At 43.0% G+C, this 25,784-nt stretch overlaps 1 protein-coding gene across 3 annotated transcripts in view; it reads left to right on the top strand.

Annotated features, from left to right (window-relative positions):
• ACACB (acetyl-CoA carboxylase beta) overlaps positions 1–25,784 on the top strand; it is a 109,082-nt gene that overhangs the window by 34,272 nt on the left and 49,026 nt on the right. For all 3 annotated transcript variants that reach the window (XM_075276571.1, XM_075276570.1, XM_075276572.1), the window contains exons 3-21: positions 2,211–2,343; positions 7,034–7,172; positions 8,236–8,345; positions 9,605–9,686; positions 10,335–10,433; positions 10,516–10,625; positions 11,795–11,905; positions 12,155–12,364; positions 13,311–13,481; positions 15,738–15,899; positions 18,547–18,710; positions 19,902–20,052; positions 20,228–20,331; positions 20,826–20,907; positions 21,358–21,503; positions 22,016–22,166; positions 23,264–23,398; positions 25,062–25,208; positions 25,340–25,528. In XM_075276571.1, the coding sequence (XP_075132672.1) occupies positions 2,211–2,343; positions 7,034–7,172; positions 8,236–8,345; positions 9,605–9,686; positions 10,335–10,433; positions 10,516–10,625; positions 11,795–11,905; positions 12,155–12,364; positions 13,311–13,481; positions 15,738–15,899; positions 18,547–18,710; positions 19,902–20,052; positions 20,228–20,331; positions 20,826–20,907; positions 21,358–21,503; positions 22,016–22,166; positions 23,264–23,398; positions 25,062–25,208; positions 25,340–25,528 (2,596 nt within the window). The remainder of the gene's footprint in view (positions 1–2,210; positions 2,344–7,033; positions 7,173–8,235; positions 8,346–9,604; positions 9,687–10,334; positions 10,434–10,515; positions 10,626–11,794; positions 11,906–12,154; positions 12,365–13,310; positions 13,482–15,737; positions 15,900–18,546; positions 18,711–19,901; positions 20,053–20,227; positions 20,332–20,825; positions 20,908–21,357; positions 21,504–22,015; positions 22,167–23,263; positions 23,399–25,061; positions 25,209–25,339; positions 25,529–25,784) is intronic.

Genomic DNA, 25,784 nt, shown 5'->3' with positions numbered 1-25,784 from the left:
TCACATTACGGAAAATCTGATTATTTATTTTATTTTTTTTGTTGCTAATTTTGCTGAATTTTTTTGTGCAATGTGTGTATGGGATTATATAGGAACAGAAGAAGATAGAGGTGGGCACTCACCAGTCAGTGGACGACATTTTCTTCTTATTAAAAACAAGTCCTTTATTAGGTACATATAAAAAAAATTCCTCAGGGAGGGAGTGATAGCATTATCGGCAAAAAAATGGCAACAGCCGTTTCGCGTTCAAGCAAACGCTTTTTTCAAGCCTAAGATGCAATACCATAAGTTCCACTTAACATACCTTAAATACAAAACACTAATTACACTTAATAGAAAACCTTATGTGTCGACCATAGAGTGAGCCAATCAGCAATATACCTCTAGACCACGTCCAACAGAGTGAAGCGACCAATCGCCAGGAGCTTGGCAATGCTGTACATTAAAATCTGCAGAAGTACTTACGGTACTTCTGCTTGCACGCCAGGAAGCAGACACCCGCCATGTGGGGGGGGGCGGGGTCTGCTATCCTGGCCTGCTACCAGAAAATTGACCCGTAATGACCCGAGTATAAGCCGAGGAGCACTTTTTCAGCACAAAAACTGTGCTGAAAAACTTGGCTTATACTCAAGTATATACGGTAACTCATGTTACTATTAGAGATGAGTGAGTACTGTTCGGATCAGCCCAACAGCACGCTCGCATAGAAATGAATGGATGTAGCCGGCACGCGGGGGGTTAAGTGGCCGGCCGCTGTCAAAGTGGAAGTACCAGGTGCATCCATTCGTTTCTATGGAGCGTGCTGCTCGGATCGGCTGATCCGAACAGTACTCGCTCATCTCTAGTTACTATGCATTGAACCTGTATGCTAACAGCCAGTAACTGAAAACCTCTTGTGCTCTGGTCATACTGGTGAAATCTACAGCAACTTATACAGTTCTTCAACCAAATAAAAACTCTGAATGGGCTGCAGTGACAGACACCAGGTATAGGTGAGTATTTATTTGGGTGTTTTTTGTTTTTTTTTTGTTTTTTTATTACACCTACCCTGGTCCCCTCAGAGTTTATCTGGTTTCTGGAAAAACCCTTTAAGACCATTGTCCCATAGTGGTCCCCTCACACAGAATAAGTGTTCCCAAGCTCTATATATTCACAGTAGAGAAGTGGATCAAACCTCCCATAGGAATTAAAAATTAACTTTTATTATAAACCTTTATATTGGGTTATACACAATACAACACATACCAAAAGTTGAGAAATTAACTGCTTAGGGGGTTGCTAATATTGCTATCTCATTTCCTATTAGCAACTAACTCCCTAACTAGTATGAATGCGGTTTTCACTCTCCATAGAAGTCTCTAACAGGGCTTTTCTGGGGCTTGAATTCAGTACCTAAATTCCCACCTTTTGGGGGTTAATAGGGCTGCGTCCCTGGCCAAGTCACTGTTCAGACCTAGACTATGTGAGGATAATTTCCGCTATTGTAAACTCATTTTTGACCCTACGCGTTTCGTCTACTCATCATGGGTCTATTAATGTTTCCCAATCTATAGTAGCAGTAATAACTGCTTTTAATGATGTGAGCGGTTGATGCGCTGACCGCCGGCAGGACCGCCGCTATTGACTCTCAGCGGCAGTGTTCCCAAGCTCTCCTGGGCTCCAGTCTTCAGGCCTCTTCAGGATTTAAACATCATTATGTCATAAATAAAGTCAGAAACCGCAACCGTGATTCATGATGTCTGAGACCTGAAGAGGCCCAAGAGTACAGGGGAGGTGAGTAACACTGTTAGATATGTTTATTCACCTCCCCTGTGCATTCACTTTGACGTCAACTTCGACAGCTAATGACTGTTCAAGGCCCAGTTGCAACATCTGTGGGCCACTGTGCCACAGGGTACCATATTGAATCTGTATACCTCCATGCCCAGCTGTATGCCCTCTTCTATTCACGCCAACAAGGTACAAGAACCTCCTTTGTATTGTACAGTTTTCCCGAATACAGTTATACTTATACACTCTTTTATTGAAATCGCTTACATCATAATTACACTCAGTTTCACTTAATTCCTTTTTGTTGCATTTTTTGTTTGTTTGTTTCAATGACTGGACATTAATACAATAGGAACAAATAAGTAATATGTTAAAAATCAGTTTACAAAAAGCCTTTAAATATATATATATTTTTTCCTTTTACCACTTTATCTGTTTAGATCCAGCATGTCTGGATTACACCTTGTGAAGAAGGGCAGAGAGCACAAGAAACTTGACCTCCATCGAGACTTCACTGTTGCTTCGCCAGCTGAGTTTGTTACACGATTTGGGGGCAACCGCATTATTGAGAAGGTGTGTAAGAATTTATACAATTTTTATATTCTATTTTTAATTAAACATTTATGGCATTACCAAAAGTGTTTGATGTAAAATATGGGTAACTAGCTATACCCGCGACTTCGTCCACGTCCCCCTGACCTTTGCGTGAACCACCTGCAGTGCAGGCCGTGGTCCCCCACGCCCCTTTCCTTGCGCCCGGCGCGGACCCCTCCCACACCAGCGGGACCCCCGGCTACTGGCCCTTCCAGCTCCCCTCTTACCCCACTCCTGTGGACTCGGCCAGCTCCCTCTCCAACCCCCCCCCCCCCAGCTCCTTCTCCACCCCCCCCCAGCTCCTTCTCCACCCCCCCCCAGCTCCTTCTCCACCCCCCCCTAGCTCCTTCTCCACCCCCCCCAGCTCCTTCTCCACCCCCCCAGCTCCTTCACCAAAACCCCCCCCCCAGCTCCTTCACCAAACCCCCCCCCCCCAGCTCCTTCACCAAAACCCCCCCCCCCAGCTCCTTCACCAACCCCCCCAGCTCCTTCACCAACCCCCCCCAGCTCCTTCACCAACCCCCCCCAGCTCCTTCACCAACCCCCCCCAGCTCCTTCACCAACCCCCCCAGCTCCTTCACCAACCCCCCCCAGCTCCTTCACCAACCCCCCCCAGCTCCTTCACCAACCCCCCCCCAGCTCCTTCACCAACCCCCCCCAGCTCCTTCACCAACCCCCCCTAGCTCCTTCACCAACCCCCCCCCCAGCTCCTTCACCAACCCCCCCCCAGCTCCTTCACCAACCCCCCCCAGCTCCTTCACCAACCCCCCCCCAGCTCCTTCACCAACCCCCCCCCCCAGCTCCTTCACCAACCCCCCCCCAGCTCCTTCACCAACCCCCCCCCCCAGCTCCTTCACCAACCCCCCCCCCCAGCTCCTTCACCAACCCCCCCCCCAGCTCCTTCACCAACCCCCCCCCCAGCTCCTTCACCAACCCCCCCCCCCAGCTCCTTCACCAACCCCCCCCCCCAGCTCCTTCACCAACCCCCCCCCCAGCTCCTTCACCAACCCCCCCCCCCAGCTCCTTCACCAACCCCCCCCAGCTCCTTCACCAACCCCCCCCCAGCTCCTTCACCAACCCCCCCCCCAGCTCCTTCACCAACCCCCCCCCCAGCTCCTTCACCAACCCCCCCCCCCAGCTCCTTCACCAACCCCCCCCCCCAGCTCCTTCACCAACCCCCCCCCCCCAGCTCCTTCACCAACCCCCCCCCCCCAGCTCCTTCACCAACCCCCCCCCCCAGCTCCTTCACCAACCCCCCCCCCCAGCTCCTTCACCAACCCCCCCCCCCCCCAGCTCCTTCACCAACCCCCCCCCAGCTCCTTCACCAACCCCCCCCCCCCAGCTCCTTCACCAACCCCCCCCCCCCAGCTCCTTCACCAACCCCCCCCCCCAGCTCCTTCACCAACCCCCCCCCCCAGCTCCTTCACCAACCCCCCCCCCCCCAGCTCCTTCACCAACCCCCCCCCCCAGCTCCTTCACCAACAACCCCCCCCCCCCCCAGCTCCTTCACCAAACCCCCCCCCCCCCCCAGCTCCTTCACCAACACCCTCCCCCCCAGCTCCGTCTCTGCCCCCCGCCAACCACAGCTCCGTCTCCGGCCCCCCGCCCCACTTACCATGCCGAGGCTGCAGAGGTGTGCGGCCAACACATTAGCCGGCTTGTGTGCGGAGTGTTGTGTGTGTGCTTCCGTCCGCACAGTAGCTGGGTACGTGCGGCTGCCCGGCGTAGGGCTGCCGGCTCTGCTGCTCCATACGCCGGCCAGAGGGGATGTGCGTGCGGCCGCCTTCTTCTGCGCCGCTCGTCACATACGGGCAGGCGCCCTCAGCTCCAGAGTGTGCCGACGCTGCTGCTTGCTGCGCCGGCATGAGTAAATTTGAGGCCGGCCAGCTTGTCAGCGGCGGTCGCCACATGCCGGCAGCCGCCATCTTATGCAGACTGTGCGCGGACGCAGGGCACGCCAACATCGCACCGCAAGCCTATGGGGCCGCGGTGCTGGCTCTCTATACCGCCCACACACTGGCATGGACCAATTGGAGTGTCGTGTAAGTTACTGCGCTGACGTCATTGCAGGGCCGAGAGCAGAGCTAGGGACAACTTTGGACAGGTGCGGTGGCGATTTGGCGTGAGTGACCCACTTTTAAAGTAGCCTATGTATCCTTCCTGGCCAATATGTAGTAGTGGGTGAAATTTCAGAAAAAAACGTCCAGCCATTTCAGCGTGATTGAGGAACAAACATCCAAACACACAAACTTTCATATTAAGTAAGGATGATAAGCAATGTTTAGTTTGCAAACATGTAAAGTTTAAGCAATGTTTACATGCTGCTTTTCGTCACAAAACGCATATAAAAATGCATTAAAACTAGAGATGAGCGAGTACTATTCGAACTTGCCGTTTCGAATAGCACGCACCCATAGGAATGAATGGTTGCAGCTGTCACACAGACTTTGCCGGCGGCCGGCCGCTTAACCCCTGCGTGCCGGCTGCGTCCATTCATTCCTATGGGTGCGTGCTATTCGAAACGGGAGTTTCAAATAGTACTCGCTCATCTCTAATTAAAACCAAACGCATTTCTGATAAGCACATACGGCTTTGAAACCTGCACATGTGTGTTTAAAATAAAAATACAGGTGTTCATATCCATTTTGTGGGGAAAAGCACAATGTAAATCTAGTCATACTTTAGATCACTTTTTTTTTTTTTTTTCCCCCCCCCCCTCTGCATTAATTTTGCTATGGCCCCACATTGTGGAAGCACAGCTTTTTTTTGTTGCAGGTTTTTTTTTTTTTTGTTTTTTTGAGCCAAAGCCAGGAGTAGATTGAGCAGAAGGTAGAAATATAAGAGCTGTCTCTATATTTCCTATTTCTTTTGTAGCCATTTTTGGCTTTGGCTCAAAAAACTGCAACAAAAAAAAACTGTGTTTCCGCAACATGGGGCCTTAGGCTGCAGCCCCATGGGCTGGAAATGCCGCTGATTGGCCGCGGCGGAAACACCGCAGCAAAAATCGTGGCATCTTTCAGTACTTGTAAAATGGATGGGATTCATGCGAATCCCATGCCCACTTTGTGGAAAAAATCGCAGCATGGACACTGAAAACTCTGTGAACTTTCTGTTCAAAGCGCTGTGGGAAGAACCGCAATGCGTTCAGGCCGCGGTTGTTCCCGCAGCACTTTAGTGCGGTGGTTCCAGCCCATGGGGCCTTAGACTTAAAAGGGTTTTCTAGGACTTGTCCTATACTTAGTATAGATAATCAGTTGAAGAGGTGTGGGTGTGTTCTTGCAGAGTACCCCCAGCTATTTGAAGTGAAAACAGTGCTACCTGAGTGCTCCTTCCACTTGACGTATTGTGACGTCATATTATCTAAACAAAGAAAGGATATATAACACCAGCCGGAAGAAAAGTGTTTTACTCTCCAAAAAAGTTAAAAATAATGACGAGCACACATCCAAAACATGGACAGAATCTAACTTTTATAAGCAAAAAAAAAACCCTGTAAGGAAAACTGTGTTCTTCAAAGGCTTGCTCATTTCTAGACAATCCTTAGAGAGGCCCAAGTAATAGGAGGAGCACAGCACCCTCTCCACTGCATAGCGGTGGTTCCAGTGAACTGCAGTATCACCCCTATTCCTTAAATCGCAGCAGTGCTGCATGTGCCACTCGTCTGCTAGCAGCCTGAAGTACCCAGAGAGCAGATGATCTGCCTGGATCTAGGACCATGACAGATCACTTGCTAATGATCTACCATATGGATAGGTCATCAGTATGAAAATTTGATTTGGGGGTCAGACTACCCATTTAATCTGTGAGACAGCTAAATAACAAAAAAGTGTAGCACTTCACTATCTATGCAGTCCCATAAAATTGAATTTAGCTGCAACCTCCATTAATAACCACCGCTCCAAATAGCAGGACTGAGGGCTCACATTATTTTTTTTATGATCCATGGGAATCCCAGCAGTAAAACCCACAGCAATCGGACACTCGACCCTATTCCGTAGATAGGTGATTGGTGATGTTCAGTGTATAACCCTTTATGACAGACATGACCTTCAGAAACTTCCTGTCTTCTATTTTTTTTTCTTAACCTCCAGTGATATCTTGTCATCTTGGCCAAGGTTTTGTATCCCTTTTGAACACCACTGGTTATTTTGGCTCACAGTGGAAACAGTCCCTCTATACACTGTTTACTTTGCACAAGTCTTGTTGTATGCTGACTACTGAACCAACCACTTGTATATTACTAAGTTTCCAAAAAAACGTAAGAGTTTTTAGAAACCGGGTGGGGAGGAGATGTTGTAATGTACACCCTAGTAGATTTCTGCTTCTTAGCAGAAACCATATTGTCCGTTGCGTCTTGGCCCTCTGTTCGGTGGACTTTGCAGTTAAGTTGTACTTTGCCCTTACTGAAAAATATTAACAGCTAGTTGCATGGCTTGTACAATTGCTGAAATCTCCACTTTCATCTTGTACTATTTATCTTTATTATAGAACCCCTTAAAAGAAAAGGACAGTATACAGGCATTACTGCTGTTACAACTACTGTTGCTGTACTACAAACTTAGCTAGCTACTTTTTGTTAAAAAAAAATATCAATTGCTTCTTTTTTTTTTTTTTTTTTTTTAATTTTTATTAGTTATATTAAAATGAACTTCGGTTATGTTACTTGCAGGTACTGATAGCCAACAATGGCATTGCTGCTGTTAAATGTATGCGATCTATTCGGAGATGGTCCTATGAAATGTTCCGTAATGAGCGAGCAATACGCTTTGTGGTTATGGTCACTCCCGAAGATCTTAAAGCTAATGCAGGTAATTTACCTAGAAGTTGATCAAAAGTAGAGGAGCTACCTGTACCAAACCAATGACTTGCCAAATTGTTCAGGCAAACAATAGAACAGTCTAATTGTTCTGACACCTTGTAGACGTTAAAACTTTAAAGGGGTTGGCCACTTTCAGATCAATATTGACAAACAAATGTACAATAAAAAGATATACAATTTTCCAATATACTTTCTGTATCAATTCCGCACGATTTTCTAGATTTTGGCTTTGTCATTCATTCTGTTACTTCTAGAGGATAAAACCCTGACCATGGTCATGTGATTTACGGTCCATGGTCATGTGATGAGTACACAGGTGCCGCTCGTTATAGTCACAGCACAATAATCAGACAGCTGCCTGGTAACGAGCTGTGCACCTGTGCGCTCATCACATGACCATGGACCGTAAATCACATGACCATGGTCAGAGTTTTATCCTCTAGAAGTAACAGAATGTATGACAGCAAGCAGAGATCTAGAAAACCGTGAGGACTTGATACAGTAAGTATATTGGAAAATTGTATATCTTTTTATTGTACATTTGTTTTTCATTATTGGACTGAAAGTGGCCAAACCCTTTAAGTGTTACACTAGGTTCACACTAGCGTTCGGGTCTCCGTTCTGAGCTTTCCGTCTTCTGCATGCATGCCGGGTCCGGCCGTGTGCGCCGGTGAGCGTTTTTTATGCTCTCCGCCGCGAAACCGGTTTTTTAAAACCGGACACAGAGTACTGCATGTCCGACTCTGTGTCCGATTTTAAAAAACCGGTTTCGCGGCGGAGAGCATAAAACGCTCACCACCGCTCATGGCTAGGCATCTTTCAAACCCATTCAAATGAATGGGTTTGAAAGAGTCCTGCAGGTTTCCATCTCCTGCCCCTGTTTTGTGCAGGAAACAGAAACCTGCAGAACGGAGACCGGGCGCAGATGTGAACGCAAAATCGTTACTTAGTATTGTCTTATATTTATAGGTTAGGAAATATATCAATGTTTGATGTTCATTAAAAGTTTGTGTTTTCTTTATTTTGTTTCCTCATTCTTATATATTCTGCAGAATACATCAAGATGGCGGATCACTATGTTCCAGTCCCAGGAGGACCAAATAATAACAACTATGCCAATGTTGAGCTGATCGTTGATATTGCCAAAAGAATTCCAGTTCAGGTAAATGTCAAATACCTGCAAGAAGACTCATTAGTAAAGTCTATGATGGTAAACCACCACTGATTTTTAGGATGAAAGGACTTGGTTTTAAACCCTTTACACACTGCTAACAGATTTCTGTTATTGAATATTGATATGTTATTATGGGAATAGCACTTAAGGTTGAGGCCACACATTGCAGAATCGCAGATTTTTCTCTGGTTTTTTTGAGCCACAGACAAGTGTGGATTGAGCAGAAGATAAAAGTATAAATAGTTTTTATATATTCCTTATTCCTTTTGTACCCATTCTTGGCTTTGACTCAAAAAATTGCAACAAAAAGCAACAAAAACTGCATTTTTGCAATGTGAGACCTTAGCCTTAATGTTGCTTTGGTGGAGAACACTAATAACTTTCATTTAATATTGGCACCCATTGATATTAAGTTACTAGCACTTATTTTTTTCAGACCATTGGCTACTTGTCTCTGGGTATACTCTATACACCATCGCCCGATGTGCGTTTCGCTTATCATCTAGGCTTTGTCCCCGGTCGAAGCCTAGGTTATAGGCGAAATGCACATTGGTCTATGGGGTATGTTTCTCCAATTATATTTGTAATGTGTTTACATGTGTACCTTGTTGGGTCCTCTGGTCCTTATAGGCATTGCCTTCTTACTTATCTGTGACCTAGACATGTGGTTCATACCTTAGTGGTTTAGCTTTTCACATATGAAATTTGTTATTCGTGGTCACTATGCAGGGTATCTGTACGCATGTTTATTTATGTTGCTTAAATTAATCCATTAACCCTTTCCACTACGCCAAAAGGTTTTTCTCTGGTACTTTATAGGACTTTCCATGTCCTTTTTCCCTTTTTTGCATTTCTATTTTGTCTTGTATGTTTTTTACTACATATCAATAAATTTATTATATATTTATTTTTATACATTGTGGGGTTGTTTTCTTTTGTATACCGGTACTTTAGAATTATTTCTCGCATGTTGCGTTATTTGCCTCTGTTATATATTATACTTGTCTCTGGGTGTTGTAGCTATCCTATCATGAAAGTGACTTGGCTGCAGCTTGCTGTAGCAGCATCTATACCCTTATGCTTGTCACTTCAAAATGTATTATGGCATTTCTCTAGCGTTAGTGTGGGCCACAATTCTGGTCTTGGCTAGTTTTTCATTACTTTTACCGATATTATAGTTCTGTAACTGTTTTATCACTTTTTTTTTTTCAGTGTGTATTATAATTTTTTTCCCCCTCCCCTTACAGGCTGTGTGGGCTGGATGGGGTCATGCCTCAGAAAATCCCAAACTTCCAGAGCTCTTGCAGAAACAGAACATTGCATTCATGGGTAATTCGCATGGTTTCCAGCTGGAAATTTTTTTTATTGCTTGTAACATGGAGATGTATTCTGTTGCATTATATCATTCCCATTTCTTGGTTAGATCTATTATGAAATGAAATAAGCACTGCCTCCTACTCTATCAGTGCCACAGCTATCTCGATCAATCTTATTTCTTGTACAATTTGGTTAATGTTTTATTTAGATGAGGATTACTGGGTATTTGCGGATTATTCTATCTTTAAGATAGGTCCTCAATGTCAGATGAGATGGGGTGAGATTCTTGGCACCTCCACCAATTGGCTGATTGAAATCACAACAGTGCTGCCAGACTTACACCCTCTTCATTGTATATCAGACATAGTGCCATACATAGCATAGGAGCTGTATCTGGTATAGCAGAAAAATCACATGAAGGATGTGACAAGTGTCCTCAGTGCTCGCCCAAGTGCCACCATCCCTTCATCTTATTAGCGGGGAGCTGAGTGTTAGGCCCCATGATATTATATTGATAGCTTAACCTAAGGATAGGCCAGCAATATAAAAAAGAATCACAGAATACCCATTTAAACATTATATTATGCTGTAATTGTGGATGCACAAAGTCTGGATATAACAGAGAAAGCTATAAATCCATCATGTGTTCTTATAATCTAGGACCTCCCAGTCAAGCAATGTGGGCACTGGGAGATAAAGTGGCCTCAACAATTGTTGCTCAGACTGTAGGAATCCCCACACTGTCTTGGAGTGGAGATGGTAAGAAGGTTTATCAGTTATGTAATGTAATTTGCCCTAATTTCTTATTTTGAATATTAACCTATTGATTTTATTGTTTTAGGTCTTACATTAGAAAGTGATTTGGAAAATGAGCAGCAGCCAAATATCATTGGTGTCCCTCCTGAAATCTATGAACGAGGGTGTGTGAAAGATGTGGATGAAGGATTAGAGGTAACTGTCATAGTTGAACATGTTTGGAAATCTTATACATATAAGGCTATTCTTATACAGGTGTTAAAAATTTGGGTATAGCTGGGTTTACACAATTCTTTTTAGTGATGAACTGCATGCAGCTTTTATTTGTAAAAATAAGTAGCATGTGTTGGTGTATATTTCTCCTTTATACTAATGGCCAATACACAAGAGGTTTTCCTTTTAATGCCCTTTAGGATACAGGTAAAAAGTAGTTACATGTGCCACAAATTGGGCTGGGGCTACCAGTTCTTTCACTTCTAGGTATGTGAAATCCTGATTAAGGGAAATATATTGAAGGCTCTTATATTTCTGTCTCTTGCTCATTCCACTCCTGGCTTTGACTCAAAAAATCACAACAAAATCTGCAACAAAAAAAGCTGCGTTTCCACAATATGGGGCTTTAGCCTAAAGAAGATCTTTCATGTCCTCCTGCACATGCGGTTTTATACATCTCCAGAAAGCCGACAGCTTTTCCGTTATGTGCTCTGGGGCTGGCGATATCGGTGCTGTTAGTTCGAAACTGATCTCTGCCCACCATCAGAAAAGCGTTCCTGACAGTCTAGCTGGGTTGTGAGAAAATGCCCCCCCCCACCACCACCACCACACACACACACACACACACACACACACACACACACACACACACACACACACACACACACACACACACTCCGACAGTACTTGTCCATAGCCCTGTACGGTCAGAGTGGCGCGTTCCTTACCACCCAGAAATTACACTGAGCTGTGAGGAACGCCCCCCCACCACCAAGTACAAGCTTATCTAGACTGTCAGGGAAACGCCCTTCTGTCGGTGGATAGAGATAGGTGCCGAAACGAACGGCGCCGATATTCCCAGCCGGGGGGCACATAACGGGAAAGCCAACAATGCGCTGTCAGCTTTCTAGCGGTGTATATATAGGAAAACATAAAAGTTCCTCTTTAATTATAGGCTGGTTATCATTATTGGTTGCATAGTTTTGTTGTTACTATGGGGCCAGTAATAAGAAATGGCACATAATCAATGTTTCACTTCTAATATAAGTGAAATATTAGCTCCAAATGTGACTGAACTTGACTGTTTATAATGACTGGGTGCTGAGGTAGGTTTTTGCCAAACATATGTTGATTTTGCTTGATTTATCCAGTCTGCAGAAAAAATAGGTTACCCAGTCATGATAAAGGCATCCGAGGGTGGTGGAGGCAAAGGTATCCGAATGGCAGAGCGGGCAGAAGATTTTCCCAATCTTTTTAGACAGGTAAGGCCTTTCGTACTGACAATCATATCTTTTTCTTTTTATACCCATATGACACTGTAGTTTAGATTTTTATGTCCAAAATGAACAGCACATTTTCTTTTGAAAAATCTTTCCCTATAGTCCAAAATACACTTGTAGGTTATTGCTATTGAACTAGCTAGTATGTCTATGATGTCCTAAGCAGCACTGAATCAGGGAAACTTCTGAATTTTTTTCCATTTTTCCCTTCACTATATTTTTTTTTCCCAGGTTCAAACAGAGGTTCCTGGATCCCCCATTTTTGTGATGAAGTTAGCTCAGCATGCCAGACACTTGGAAGTCCAAATATTGGCAGATCAGTTTGGAAATGCTGTATCCCTCTTTGGTCGTGACTGCTCCATCCAAAGACGGCACCAGAAAATTATTGAAGAAGCGCCAGCCACTGTTGCTGCTCCTTCTGTTTTTGAATACATGGAACAGGTGTGTTAATTTTATACATGCTTTGTAGTTACATTGGATAGATTTAAGAAAAATTGTTTGCATTCTAGGATTATAGTCACTGTGAATGGAATTTTATGTGCGTTACCACATAACCTAATGAATAGTTGGCCTAACCAGTAGCCACTTTAAGCCGGGGCCCCAAGTTGTGAAAAACCCTGCATTTTACAGTACCTACAAAGTGGATGGGATTCTGCCTAATCCCATTCACACGTTGCAGAAAAAAAATCTGTAGCAGAAAAGCTGTGTATTCAAAAATGCTTGAGTTTTTGAAAATTACAGCATGTCAATTATGCCTATGGAAATGCTGGTGTTTTCTGTATAGGCATAATAGGGGCAGAAAACTCTGCTTACTTTGTATGAAAAACGCTGTGTTTATAAAATAAATAAAAATAAGCAAAATAAAAAAACGCAATGTGTATCAGTCGCAGTCTTTTCCATAGTGTTTTTTGGCTTCAGCTCATTACGTGGGGCTAAAGCCTTAAGTTGTAAAAATGTGAGCACTTTGTCTTCTGAATACATATTTACCTCGACTAAGCCTGATGTTATATACTGTTATTGATAGTGACTGATACCTTATATAGAGGGGAGCACACATGACCAGTGGTTAGCACTGTTGCCTTGCCGTGCTGGAGTCCTAGGTTCAAATTCGTGTTTGCTTGGATTCTCTTCGAGTACTCCCGTTTTTTATAAAAATTTACTAATGGGTATATTGGCTTCATGAAACAAATGATCCTTGTGCGTTGTTGGGATGAGCGCCTGTATAACCACTAGCTCCCCTGCTTTACAATGCTCCCTGCATTATGAATTCCTTGGGTAAAAGAAATGCATTACAAACTTTCTCATTGTCAAAGTTGCAGATTTCTTAACTGAGCGAAATGTGGCTCATAATGATCACTTCTACCAAACATTCTTTACTCTTCCACAGTGTGCGGTTCGCTTGGCTAAGATGGTAGGCTACGTTAGTGCAGGTACTGTGGAATATCTTTACAGTGAAGATGGAAGCTTCCACTTTCTGGAGTTGAACCCAAGACTGCAGGTGGAACATCCCTGCACTGAAATGATTTGTGATGTCAACCTTCCTGCTGCTCAGTTACAGGTATAAAATATGCTAATGTAGATTATTTGCTACTTTTTGCTTTCCAATTTGTTTGAGATTGAATTCCTTTTTATGTTATGAATTTCAGACTAGCTGTTGCCATGACTTGCTTGATAGGAAAAGCTTAGGCCCTGTTCACATCTGCGTTCGGTAATCCGTTTGGGAAGTCCGTATTGGGACTCCCCAAACGGAATGCCACAAACGCATTGACAAGCGGTGAGCACTGAAAGCACATGGACCCCATAGACTTTAATGGGGTCCATGTATTTTCTACGCGGTATCCGCACAAGTCACGCGGAGAGGAAAGTACATTAAGTACTTTTCTTTCCGTGTGACTGGTGCAGACTGCGCGGAAAACACGCAGATCCCATTATAGACTTTAGTGAGGTCCGTGTGTTTTCATAAGCTCACCGCTTGTCAATGCGTTCAATATTCCATTCAGGGGGTCCCCAAGCGAACTCCCCAGAAGCAATATGAACACAGATGTGAACCAGGCCTTAGATTAATACATTTGTTAGAAAATGTTTGATTAGTAGTAAACTGTTCTGTGATACAATATTTTACTGAGAACTCCACTTAGGCAATTATTTGGGCAATCTGAGTTAGTTAGGCCCCTTTCACATCATGTTATACAGGTCTGCCTGACTGATCCGTTTTTAGGGCTGTTTACCTTTTTAAAAATGTGTCAGTCAGCAGACCCATTGCCTCAATTAAAAAAAAATAAACAATCCATTATGGTCTCTGTATGCCCCTGTCCGTTATTTTAAACTGACAGAAAAGCCTGTACTACCACGTTTTTCTGTCCTTTACAACAGATTTGCAATAGTTCGTTTTCAATTTGCTTCAGTTCCCTATGTAAATGGATGCGAGTGATTTGCAGCCGCTTAAGCATTTCGTTATGACTTGTCAGTTCATCCCCTGAAGAGGGACCCCTCCCCCATTAGCTATAACTCTGCCCCTTATGTTTGTGCTGAAACGGCGCAGCAGGGTTTTGTAGGAAGGAGAAGCCAGTTGAACTCTTCATGAGGTAAGCCCAAATCCCCCTCCTTCCTTCCCTGGTCTCAGCATGAGTGATCCTGCCACTTTGACCCCCTTAGAGGAATGGCTGCTGCCCCTCCCCCACCTTTTGTGTGTCCTGGCTCCCAAATGCCTCCAGCACCATCCCAGTCCTATCTTCTCCACCCCCTCCACGAGTGCTGCCCTTCCCACACCTCATTCAGGAGTCGAGATAAGTGAGTGGGGAAGGGGCGGCACTCGTGGAGGGGAGGAGAAAATAGGACTGGGATGGTGCTGGAGACATTCAGGAACCAGGACACAGGAGAGATGGGGGAGGGGCGGCAGCAGCCCTATATCTAAAGGGGGTTACAAATGGCAGTATAACTCATGCTGGGACCAGGAGTAGCACATCTTGGGGAGGCAATCAATTCCTAATGTCTACCCCTAATGGTATTATTTTAAGCACATGTGAGGAGTGCTTCCACAAAAAAAATTGACTTGTAGTGCTTGGGGGACAGCTCCTCTTCTACCCCCCCACATGTGCTTTTCCTAATACCATCAGGTATAGCGTACGTGCTGGCGTAGCCTTTAAGAATTGATTGCCCCACTTCCCCCCCACATGTGCTACCCCTGATGCTATTGGGTGAAAGACATGGGGAATAGCAGAGGGAATGCAAAAAAACGGATCCGCAAACGGATGCACATTTGTTTACAGATCAGTTTTTTTGATGCATGAATTGACCTCAGTTTGTGTCAGTTTTTTGATTAAAATAACAGGTCCGTTAAACTGACATGGAAAAACATGATGTGAAAGGGGCCTTAATAGCGAAGGAATCCAGAAAATGCAAATAACAGCCCTTCTCTCTGAACCACCCAAGCTGTATCTACTTTACACAGATAGCCCATTGTTTTCAGTGGGCATCATGTAATGCTTTATTTTGCTTATGATGGGGAGTGCTGAACACAGCTAGTCCCCGCAGTAGGTGATCTTGTCATCAACTTACTTTTAAAGAAGACTTCTAAAAAAATATATATATACAGTATATTATATACCCAAAATGGACACTTCTTGTAAGCAGTCAGTTGGGAATCCTTTAACTAGCTACATCCTTTCTACCATAGATTCATACTTTTTAACAAGGACTCTATCTACATTAGACTAGTTCTTTTCTTCATAATCCAAAAGTGGGAATATTTCCAGTATAAGACAAAATTTTACGTAATGTAGAGTTTTCTCCTAACAATCTGCTATTTTTCCAGATCTCTATGGGAGTTCCCTTGTACAGGATAAAAGACATAAGAGTGCTGTATGGAGAGTCTCCATGGGGAGACTTCCCTATATGCTTTGAAAATCCTACCAATGCACCAAACCCAAGAGGTCATGTTATTGCTGCCAGAATAACCAGTGAGAACCCAGATGAGGTAAGTGATTGATAAGCTTTAGTGTTTAGCGAATAGTATTCGAAACTATTCATCGAATACCTTGCTCCCATAGGAATGCGTGTATGCGGCCGAACACCAAGAGGCAGTGAATATTTGATGGCCATTAACACACATTCCTATGGGAGCGAGGTATTCGACGAATACTATTCACTCAACATTAATAAGCTTTCATGCCTTGGAGTTAAATGGTTGCCAAGATAAGTATGCTGATGCTAGCAAGGTGAAGGCTCTACAAGGAAGATGTCAGATTTGGACAAACAAAAGATGTCTACTCCAACTCTGGGCTATACCTTCTCCACAGACACTGCTAGCCAGTTAGTTTAGTGTCCGTAGGAGGCAGTCATGACCTGTTGCAGGTGTTTTGCTTTACACAGTGTGCAGTTTTTGTTTTTTTTTAAAATAATTTTTATTTTGTCTTTTCAGGAGTGTGTGTGTAGGGGGGGGGAGAGGGTCAGTTGCACCTCCCTGTGGGCTCTCTGCTTGATTGAGCGCTTCTCCAGTCCCCACGACGGCTTTGGCAGCCATAATGCCGGTGACCCTACTATCATGTGTGAGGTCACCCTGCGGCTCCCAAAGATGGAGGATCGGGGTCCCCCACCTCCTAGCATGGCAGTTTACTCCCTCTTTTGGGCCCCATCCATCTTGGGGATCTTCGTTCCTTGAGCACTTGCTAGGGCCACCATCTTTAGTGGATGAACTCCTTTTTTTTTCCTGACTCTCTGGCCCTTATACAGTCGTTCTTGCTAGAGCCCATTTTCCTGGCTCCCGACCTCCTTTGAGGCCCCTGGCACCTCTTTGGTCCCCGCTGGGCATTCAGGAGCCCCAGGCTATGCTCTACGCCAGGGGTGCTTCTCATTAGTTGCGGCCTTCTGCTTTAGTCCCTGGCAAAGCAAATAGGCCCACCTCCATTCTAAGACTCCTCCTAGCCCTTGCATTGGCCCAGTGGAGGTCCCTTTCTTCTCCTCCAATCCTGTGTACTTGGGGAAAATTATGTGGAAGTTTCTTGTCCTCAGAAACCATTTTTTCTGTTTCTGCTTTTCTGAGCAAGTTGCCTTTCTCAGCTGCCATTCTAGCTCCTGCTGCTCTCCTCACGGTTTTCCATCCTTCTTGAGGGACTCTGAGAATCTTCTTTTGGCATCCTCTTGAGCAGTCGAGAATAACTGCAAAAATGGATTTTTGTACTCTCCGTAAAATCCTTTTCTCTTTGTATTCATGGGGGGGGGGGGGGGGGCACAGGCTGTTTTGGTTCGTTTTTGGGTTCAGGATATATTGGTGATGTGTTCTTCTTTTCTACTGCTGCGGTACAAACTGGCTACCATAGTGTCTGTTGAAGAGGGTATATCCCAGAGGAGGGCTGAATTCTTTTGTTATTCCTCTAGTGCAGTGATAGTGAACCTTTTTGAGACAGAGTGCCCAAACTGCGACTCAAAACCCAATAAATTATTGCGGAGTGCCAACACGGCAATTTAACCTTAAAACTCTGTGGATCCACCATTGCGCACCCACAAATTACAGTGTGAATGAAGCTTTACAGAGCTTGTACTGAAAGGTAAAGGTCTCTACATTTGGTACTTTTGAACAATTAATGTTCACGATTTACATCACACAGGATCTGTTTTATAGTGACCGTGCCATGTTATTACAGCCTGTACTAATATCATATCTGCTATAAAACAGATACTATGGGATATAAATATTGAGGGGACCCCTCACAGTACAATCTGCCCCACAGTGGCCCCCACACAGTACAATCTGCCCCACAGTGGCCCCCACACAGTACAATCTGCCCCACAGTGGCCCCCACACAGTACAATCTGACCCAAAGTGGCCCTCACATAGTACAATTTTCCCTGCAGTGGCCCCCGCACATAGTACAATCTGCCCCACAGTGACTCCCACAAAGGATTATATACTCCACAGTAGCCCCCCTCCCCACACAATATTAAATGCTGCACAGTAGTTCTTCCTCCCCACACAGTATTAAATGTTTCACAGTAGTCGTCCTCCCCCACACAGTATGAAATGTTCCACAGTAGTGCCCTCCCCACACAGTATTAAATGCTCCACAGTAGTCCCCCTCCCCACACAGTAGTAAATGTTCCACAGTAGTTCCCTCCCCAAGCAGTGCACACACAAAAATACTTACCTGAAGAGCCGCCGGGTGTCGTCCTCCTGTTGACTGTGGGCTCTGATGACTTGCGTCATCACGCCTGCATTAGGGTAGAGGTCACTCTCTGCAGTCAATGTAGGCCGCTGTCTACACTGACAGCTTTCAGCTGGATCTGCATTTGCACATCCAGCTGAAAGCAGCAATCGCTCACTAATGGGGTATCCTGTACTGGATTTCCCATTAGTAAGCGATCCGGGCAACCGCACACGTGCAAGTATAGAGAGCTCCGCGTGCCCTCTCTGGCATGCGTTCCATAGGTTTGCCATCACGGCTCTAGTGTCAGCCTCTTAGTGGCCAGGTCTATACCCATGGTGCTGTCTCCCCAATGAGAAAAGAGCTTTATAGTGATGACAAAAATCAATTTTTCAAATATACATACAATCATAGCTAAAGAATGTCTGTAGTTGTCTGATCATTATGGGAAACTGCCATTAACTTTTGTATGTATTTTAATAGGGGTTCAAACCCAGTTCAGGGACCGTTCAAGAGCTCAACTTCAGAAGCAGCAAGAATGTGTGGGGATACTTCAGTGTGGCAGCTGCTGGTGGCCTACACGAATTTGCTGATTCCCAGTTTGGGCATTGCTTCTCCTGGGGAGAAAACCGTGAAGAGGCTATCTCGTAAGTAGTCCACAAAAGATAGATGATGTAGCTTAGTCTTGAAGTATGTCCTTGGCTTGAATCGTAACTAAACTTCCAAAATACTATATGATTTTCTGGCAAAATTTGTGTTCTTAATACATTTTACAACATACTTCTTCACAAATTTTGACTTTCTGTGAAATTCTGCTCTTTTAGTTACAGCTGAAAACTGCTTCCACTACGTCGGATAGTTTAGGCTTTTATATAGTTTATATTGCAGGCATTTTAAAAGTTAGAATATTGCTTCTATTGTTATATAAAATAATTTTTTTTTCAGTTCTACCTGTAAAATTTATAGAGGTTTAACCTGTTGAAAACACAGGATTGGCAGCTGCTCCCAGTGCCCACTAAATTTTCAATTGATTATAACTCTGGAAATAATACAGTAATAAAATAATCTCCTCTTTCATATCACACCAGAAGCAATGTTGTATGTTTTAAAATTAGCCTGCCCCTCCGTACACTGTGTACAGATTTACAAATTTTTCTGTAAAGGGGTTATCCTATTAAGGGCACTTATCGCCTTTCCACAGTTTAGGGGATAAGTGTCATATCACTGAGGGTCCCACTGCCAGCCCCCAGTATTCAGGAGAACAGGGAAAGTCCACTATTGCCTCCTCCTTGTGAATGAAGTGCCAGAGTGCTTATGTAACAAGCACTCTATTCACAGTTGTTTGGCGACCAGAGACGGCAGCCCTATATCTGTGATTGGAGCACTGGTCATGCAAGCATGCTGGCACTCCATACACAAGGAGGAGGTATAGAGGACTTTAGGTCCCCTTTTCTCATGAATGTTAGGGAACCCGCTTTTCGGACTCTCAACAATCTGACACTTATCCCCTATACCAGGGGTAGGGAACCTTCGGCTCTCCAGCTGCTGTGAAACTACAACTCCCAACATGCTCCATTCACTTCCATGGGAGTTCCAAGAACAGCAGAGCAAGTATGCATGCTGGGAGTTGTAGTTTTCCAACAGCTAGAGAGCCGACGGTTCCCTACCCCTGCCCCATACTCTTGGTAGGTGATAAATGGGACAATCCCTTTAATCCGTTCCACCTCTAACTGTGACGTATGAGTGGTGGTTCCCATATAACATGGGCCTTAGATGGGAATAACCCTGTACTGAGAAACAACGGTGAAATCACTTTACATGATCTTAAAATTTTACAGGAATATGGTTGTGGCTCTTAAAGAGCTATCTATACGAGGAGATTTCAGGACAACAGTAGAATACCTCATCAAATTACTGGAGACGGAGAGCTTCCAGAATAATGAAATTGACACTGGGTGGCTGGATCACCTGATTGCAGAAAAAGTCCGGGTAAAGACAACTTTTTTTCTTTTTTTTTTTTTTTTTTTTTTTTTTTAAATGTTATTGAAATCTTTTAGTGTCAAAAGCTACTAATATTGCAAGTGGCCCAAAGTGTCTCTCCTTCCGGGATGTTGATGAGTGTTTGTAGTATGGAGTTGAGTTTTATTTTCTCTGTTTTTCTAAGGCTGAGAAACCAGATACAATGCTTGGAGTGGTCTGTGGAGCTCTCAATGTTGCTGATGCCTTGTTTCAGACTTGCATGAATGAGTTCCTTCATTCATTAGAAAGGTAAAGTATTGCTATTTTATGTATGCTCATCTTCTCCACTAGAAACTTGGACAATCAAATTTAGTCAAGCCATCTTTGTAATCTATTTCCAAATATTTCTCATAGTATTATCACAGAGTGCTACTCAATCTTTCCAACATAGTATCTACAGTAAATGCAATGCCATATAGTAATGATAATCTTTATGTAGTCCCCATATATTCTGCAGCATTTTATGATATGGGGGTTTTGTACAAACAAAATCGGACATTGCAGTGCAGCAGTCTAAAAAATTTGACGTAATAGGTATGAGAGCTTATAATGTTTGAGGAAATGAGGGTGAAGCAAATGTGGAAATGCTTTTACAATAGTCTAGCCATCTTATATATAAGTTAACTATCATATATAACTGTAAACTGAATATAGAGTGGGGAATTTCTTCGTAGGATTTATAGAGAATTTATTAATTCCTTGTTAAAACCCAATAATTGATGATCTTTAATAACACATTCCAGAGGTCAAGTCCTTCCTGCAGCCACACTACTCAACATTGTGGATGTTCAGCTTATCTCTGAGAGTGTAAAATACACTATAAAGGTAAAAATGCATTTGTGTTTCTCTCTTGACTGCTGTGTTTTTCATAGAAATATGACATTCAGGAGAAAGTATATCTTATCACTTGCGGCATAATGCAAAAGACTGTGTTACAAAGTATTGCATATAGGTAGTCTGTATCCCGTTCACTGATTTGCTGTCCAGAATTGCATGCTCTATGAAATGAGGCGAAGTTGTCTGAAAATTGAATGACCGTTTTAAGTCCAGAATGAGCAGATATAAATGTTATGGTCTGTTAGAACTTCTCTAACTAAGCTAGATCCATCAGTGCAGCTACTGCTGCTGTAGAGCATGCTGCAAATTCATCTCTATTTTTAATATGAAAAGTTTGTTTTAAATGTAATTTTTTTTTTTAATGTGGGATGATGGAAACCATTATTGTTGAATGCAAAGTCCTTTATTATGTGCATTTGTCATGTTTCTCTCATGCAGGTTGCCCGGCAGTCTCTCACTACCTATGTGATCATCATGAATAACTCTAACATAGAAATAGATGTACATCGCTTGAGTGATGGTGGTTTGCTACTGTCTTATGATGGCAATAGCTACACCACCTATATGAAGGAAGAGGTAGATCGGTAAGTTTGAGGATTTCACATTTCTTGGCCACAGTTTATTTTAAATCTCATTTATATCTTTAACCACAAGTTACTTACTGATATAATCTACGTAATAAAGTTTAGAGTTTTCCAATTTCAACATAAGTTATTTTTCCATTTGCATTCATTAGCAATTCTTCCTATAACTTACTGTCATTCAGTGTGAAAACTATGTGGAGTTGATTTGGAAAGAATAATATGTATTTACTGAAATCAGAATAACCATTTAAACAACTTTGTCTACACATTTTACTTATAGTGTTCTTAAGTTGCATCCTGTGTAATGGTGTTTTAAAGCTTTCCCAAAACACACAGAGGAAATATACATACACTCCAAGTAAAGTATTGTATTTGCAAAGTTTACAATGTAAAATGATGATAGAAGAAAGACTTTAACTATTTCAATAACCATTTTATACACTTTTGATTGCTATATCATTTCGGTTTTCTTAGCATGAACAAATGTTTTCCAATTTTATGTGCATTTGCAGCTATCGTGTCACTATTGGTAACAAGACATGTGTTTTTGAAAAGGAAAATGACCCCACTGTACTGAGATCTCCTTCCACTGGCAAACTTCTTCAGTATACAGTAGATGATGGGTCCCATGTCAATGCAGGAAATTGCTTTGCAGAGATAGAGGTAATTTTCTTTTTTTTTTTTCTTTTTTTGCTGCATTTGGCTTTTATAGAGCGGGCTCAAGACCCATAAAATAATTTATACACTGCTGATATTGGTATAGAATGACGTGATTTAGTAGTCAATTTTCCTGTCCCATGCTGATTCTTCTCTGGCTGAACTCTGTTTGCTAAGCTCTTTTGATCACATGCATATTCATGCAGGTCCGCTGCAGCCAGTCACTGGTTACTACTGTGATGTGTTGACATAACTGAGGTCACTGCTGCTACTAATGATTAACTGCAACGATCACATGTCAAGACAACAGAATATCGCAAGGTTCAGTTACCAAGTGACTGATGTGGGAGGGGTTGAAAGGGTTGTCTGGGATTAACAAAAACAGGGCAATGAGCTACTTTACTTTCCTATTAGTAACCCAGTTACTCTAAAGCCACCATGTTTGTACTCTCCACCAGTCTTTTGTCTACTATGCTGTGGGACTGCCATGATAATACACATGATTGCTGCCACTGGCCTCAGTGAGAAATCTCCCATTGCCCCCCATTTTTTTTTTTTTTGGTTGATCCCATACAACACCTTTTTAATCTCCTAACAAATGGTCAGGATGCAAAAAAGACCGATTTTAAAGGGGTTGGGGGCAATAAAAAAAAAAAAAAAAAAAACCATACTCACATGTCCCGTTTCTCTGGTGTTGTCACACGCCTCCCGGTTCATCTGCTCTCCCGGGTCTCTTCCGGCAATCAGTGTTCTCAGCAGGCCTCAGGAAGAGGACCCGTGATGTCACAGGCAGTGACAGTCACACCCTTTGATGATTGGCTTCAGCACAACGCCAGAAGAGACCGGGAGGTGCAAGACAACATTAGAGCAACAGGGGACGGGTAAGTGTGCGTTTTGTTTTTTGGTTTTTTTTTATGATTTTTCACTCCTCCCAGCAGATTTAAACTTTAAAAGGGTTGTCCGTTTTTGCCTGAACAACCCCTTTAACTTGATAACAGCAGAAATACATAACTAAATAAAAACGTGCATCAAAAACATTTTATATGCTCTTTTCATGTTCTTCAAATGTTTTTTGTGATCACTGTATCAATGGATATTTGTAGGTAATGAAAATGGTCATGACATTACAAGTACAGGAGTCTGGTCACATTCGCTATGTGAAGCGTCCTGGTGCTGTTCTTGAATCTGGTTGTGTTGTGGCTCGTATTGATTTGGATGATCCATCAAAAGTCCATGAAGTAAGTGATACGTTCCTTGTCAAGATTATTTCTTTTTAGAGCACCATTAATTCCATGGTGCTGGACATTGAGGTTTTACATACAATACACAAATCAAGTTAAATACTAACCGTGACCAACTGGTACTGTGGGAAAGAGGACCCTGTCTGCAAGGACGTGGAAACAAAGAAAAAAGTTCTGGAGCTCACCGTAATATATGATATTCTATCTTCGGGGTGCACGATCCGTAGCTTCCGGACTTAGAGAAGCATGGTAACTGATATGTAAAGATAGAAATAGATGTAAAGATAGAAATAGAAGAACTAGTGCCATCAGACCACCATCTGAATACCTACTGTCTCTACTCCCCTTTCCTCAGCTTGTAAAACCCTTGCGCACAGGTATGTGCGGTTTCTTTTAAAATATAACTTTCAATCCATAAGGTCAATAAAAAATACAAACATAAGAAAATACAGAAAAGATAGAAAAAACACAAAAATATTTATAAAATAACGCATTTCGGAACCACACTATCACTAAGGAACACATAGTTCCAAAATGTGTTAGAAAAACATATTTAAAAATCCTAACGTGTTTCGGAACCATATGTTCCTTAGTCATAGCATGGTTCCGAAACGCGTTATTTTATAAATATTTTTGTGTTTTTTCTCTTTTTCTGTATTTTCTTATGTTTGTATTTTTTATTGACCTTATGGATTGAAAGTTATATTTTAAAAGAAACCAGAGAGATGCCGATCTATCTCTATCTTCACATACCTGTGCGCAAGGGCTTATAAGCTGAGGAAAGGGGAGTAGAGACAGTAGGTATTCAGATGGTGATGTGATGGCACTAGTTCTATTGAGGATTGGAGGTTATGTGTGGGTGGGTAGGGGGAGATTGAGTCAGAGATGTATGGAAAGGACATGTTGTCGATGGCTTTGTTTGCGTTTTATACTCTATTAGTTGGCTGATGGGTAGGCAATAAGAGATTGGCAGAGGGTAGAGGCTGATTTAAAAAACAAAGGAAAAAAAAACAAAACCCTACTGGCGAAGAGGTTGATTAAGCTGGCATCAGAGTTTAGGGTGGATTAGAGGGGGGTGAGCATTTGCTGAAAGGCTGTGAAGAAGGGTGTTACAGTAGTGTAAGTGGGAGATAAGGGTGTGGACTAGCTTTTTTTTTTGTAATTTCAGTGGTGAGGAAGGAGCAGATTTGATGGACGTTTTTGAGTTTGAGGCTGTAAGTGGTGTAGAGGGCTTGGTTGTTAAGCTTGAAGGATAGGGTAGAATCAAAGGTTACCCCCAGGCAACAGTCTTGTGAGACTGGGGTAAGTGTGGCACAATTGTCTTTGATAGATGGATCTGATGGGAAAATTATGAATTTCATTTTCTTCATGTTGAGTTTGAGAAAGTGGGAGGAGAGGGGATAAAGTAAGGCTGCTACACACTCTGGATCGCAAGACTGTAATCTCTGGGCCAGAGAGATACATCTGAGTGTTGTCGGCATAACAATGGTATTTAAAACGAAAAAAGCCTTAACTGTGTTCTATTCTATGTTACTTGAGATTTTTTTTGTAAAGTCACTTTTAAATACCTGTAACTTCTTTCTGCACAAGGCTGTAGATTGTTTTTGGTTCTTTTTTTGCTTTGGTGTGATCATACTGTCCTATTCTGTTTGATATTAAGGCAGAACTGTACACTGGAGACCTCCTCCCTCAGCAGACTCTGCCCATCATTGGAGAGAAGCTTCACCAGGTGTTCCACAATGTGCTTGAAAATCTGCTCAATGTCATGAATGGATACTGTTTGCCAGAGCCTTACTTTACTATGAAAGTTAGTACTTCATTTTATTTGTGTAAATCCTATATCTAAACGCAATTTGTGTGTAGTTATTTGGTGTTATTTATTTGTTGCACTGCTCTTTATCCCTATAATGTATCACTAAACTGTCGATTTAATTGAAGGTAAAAGAATGGGTGCACAAGCTGATGCAGACTCTGCGGGATCCTTCTCTTCCTCTTTTGGAGCTGCAGGAGATTATGACCAGTGTATCCACTAGGATTCCACCTACTGTAGAGAAAGCTATTCGTAAAGTCATGGCTCAGTATGCCAGCAACATCACCTCAGTCCTGTGCCAATTCCCTAGCCAGCAGGTATGAATAGACTGATGTTTTACTCCTATCATTTGCATATTTGAGTTACCTTCATGATCCATTGTTCCAAGCCTTCTTAATTAAAATGGCTTCCATAAACAGTTGTTTCAAAAGTAAACCAGTGCCAAGCTCTCATCCAGTATTATTTCTTCTTATGTCCCGTGGGCATGTCCTATAATAGTTCCCTTTTGGTTTGTAGTCAGACATGAGCAGATTTCCCCTCACAGCGCATCTTCTCTCTGTATCTCTTCATTGA

This window comes from Leptodactylus fuscus, chromosome 1, assembly GCF_031893055.1.
Source record: "Leptodactylus fuscus isolate aLepFus1 chromosome 1, aLepFus1.hap2, whole genome shotgun sequence".
Taxonomy (NCBI): Eukaryota; Metazoa; Chordata; class Amphibia; order Anura; family Leptodactylidae; genus Leptodactylus; species Leptodactylus fuscus.
This window is presented reverse-complemented; position numbering and strand designations above follow the sequence as displayed.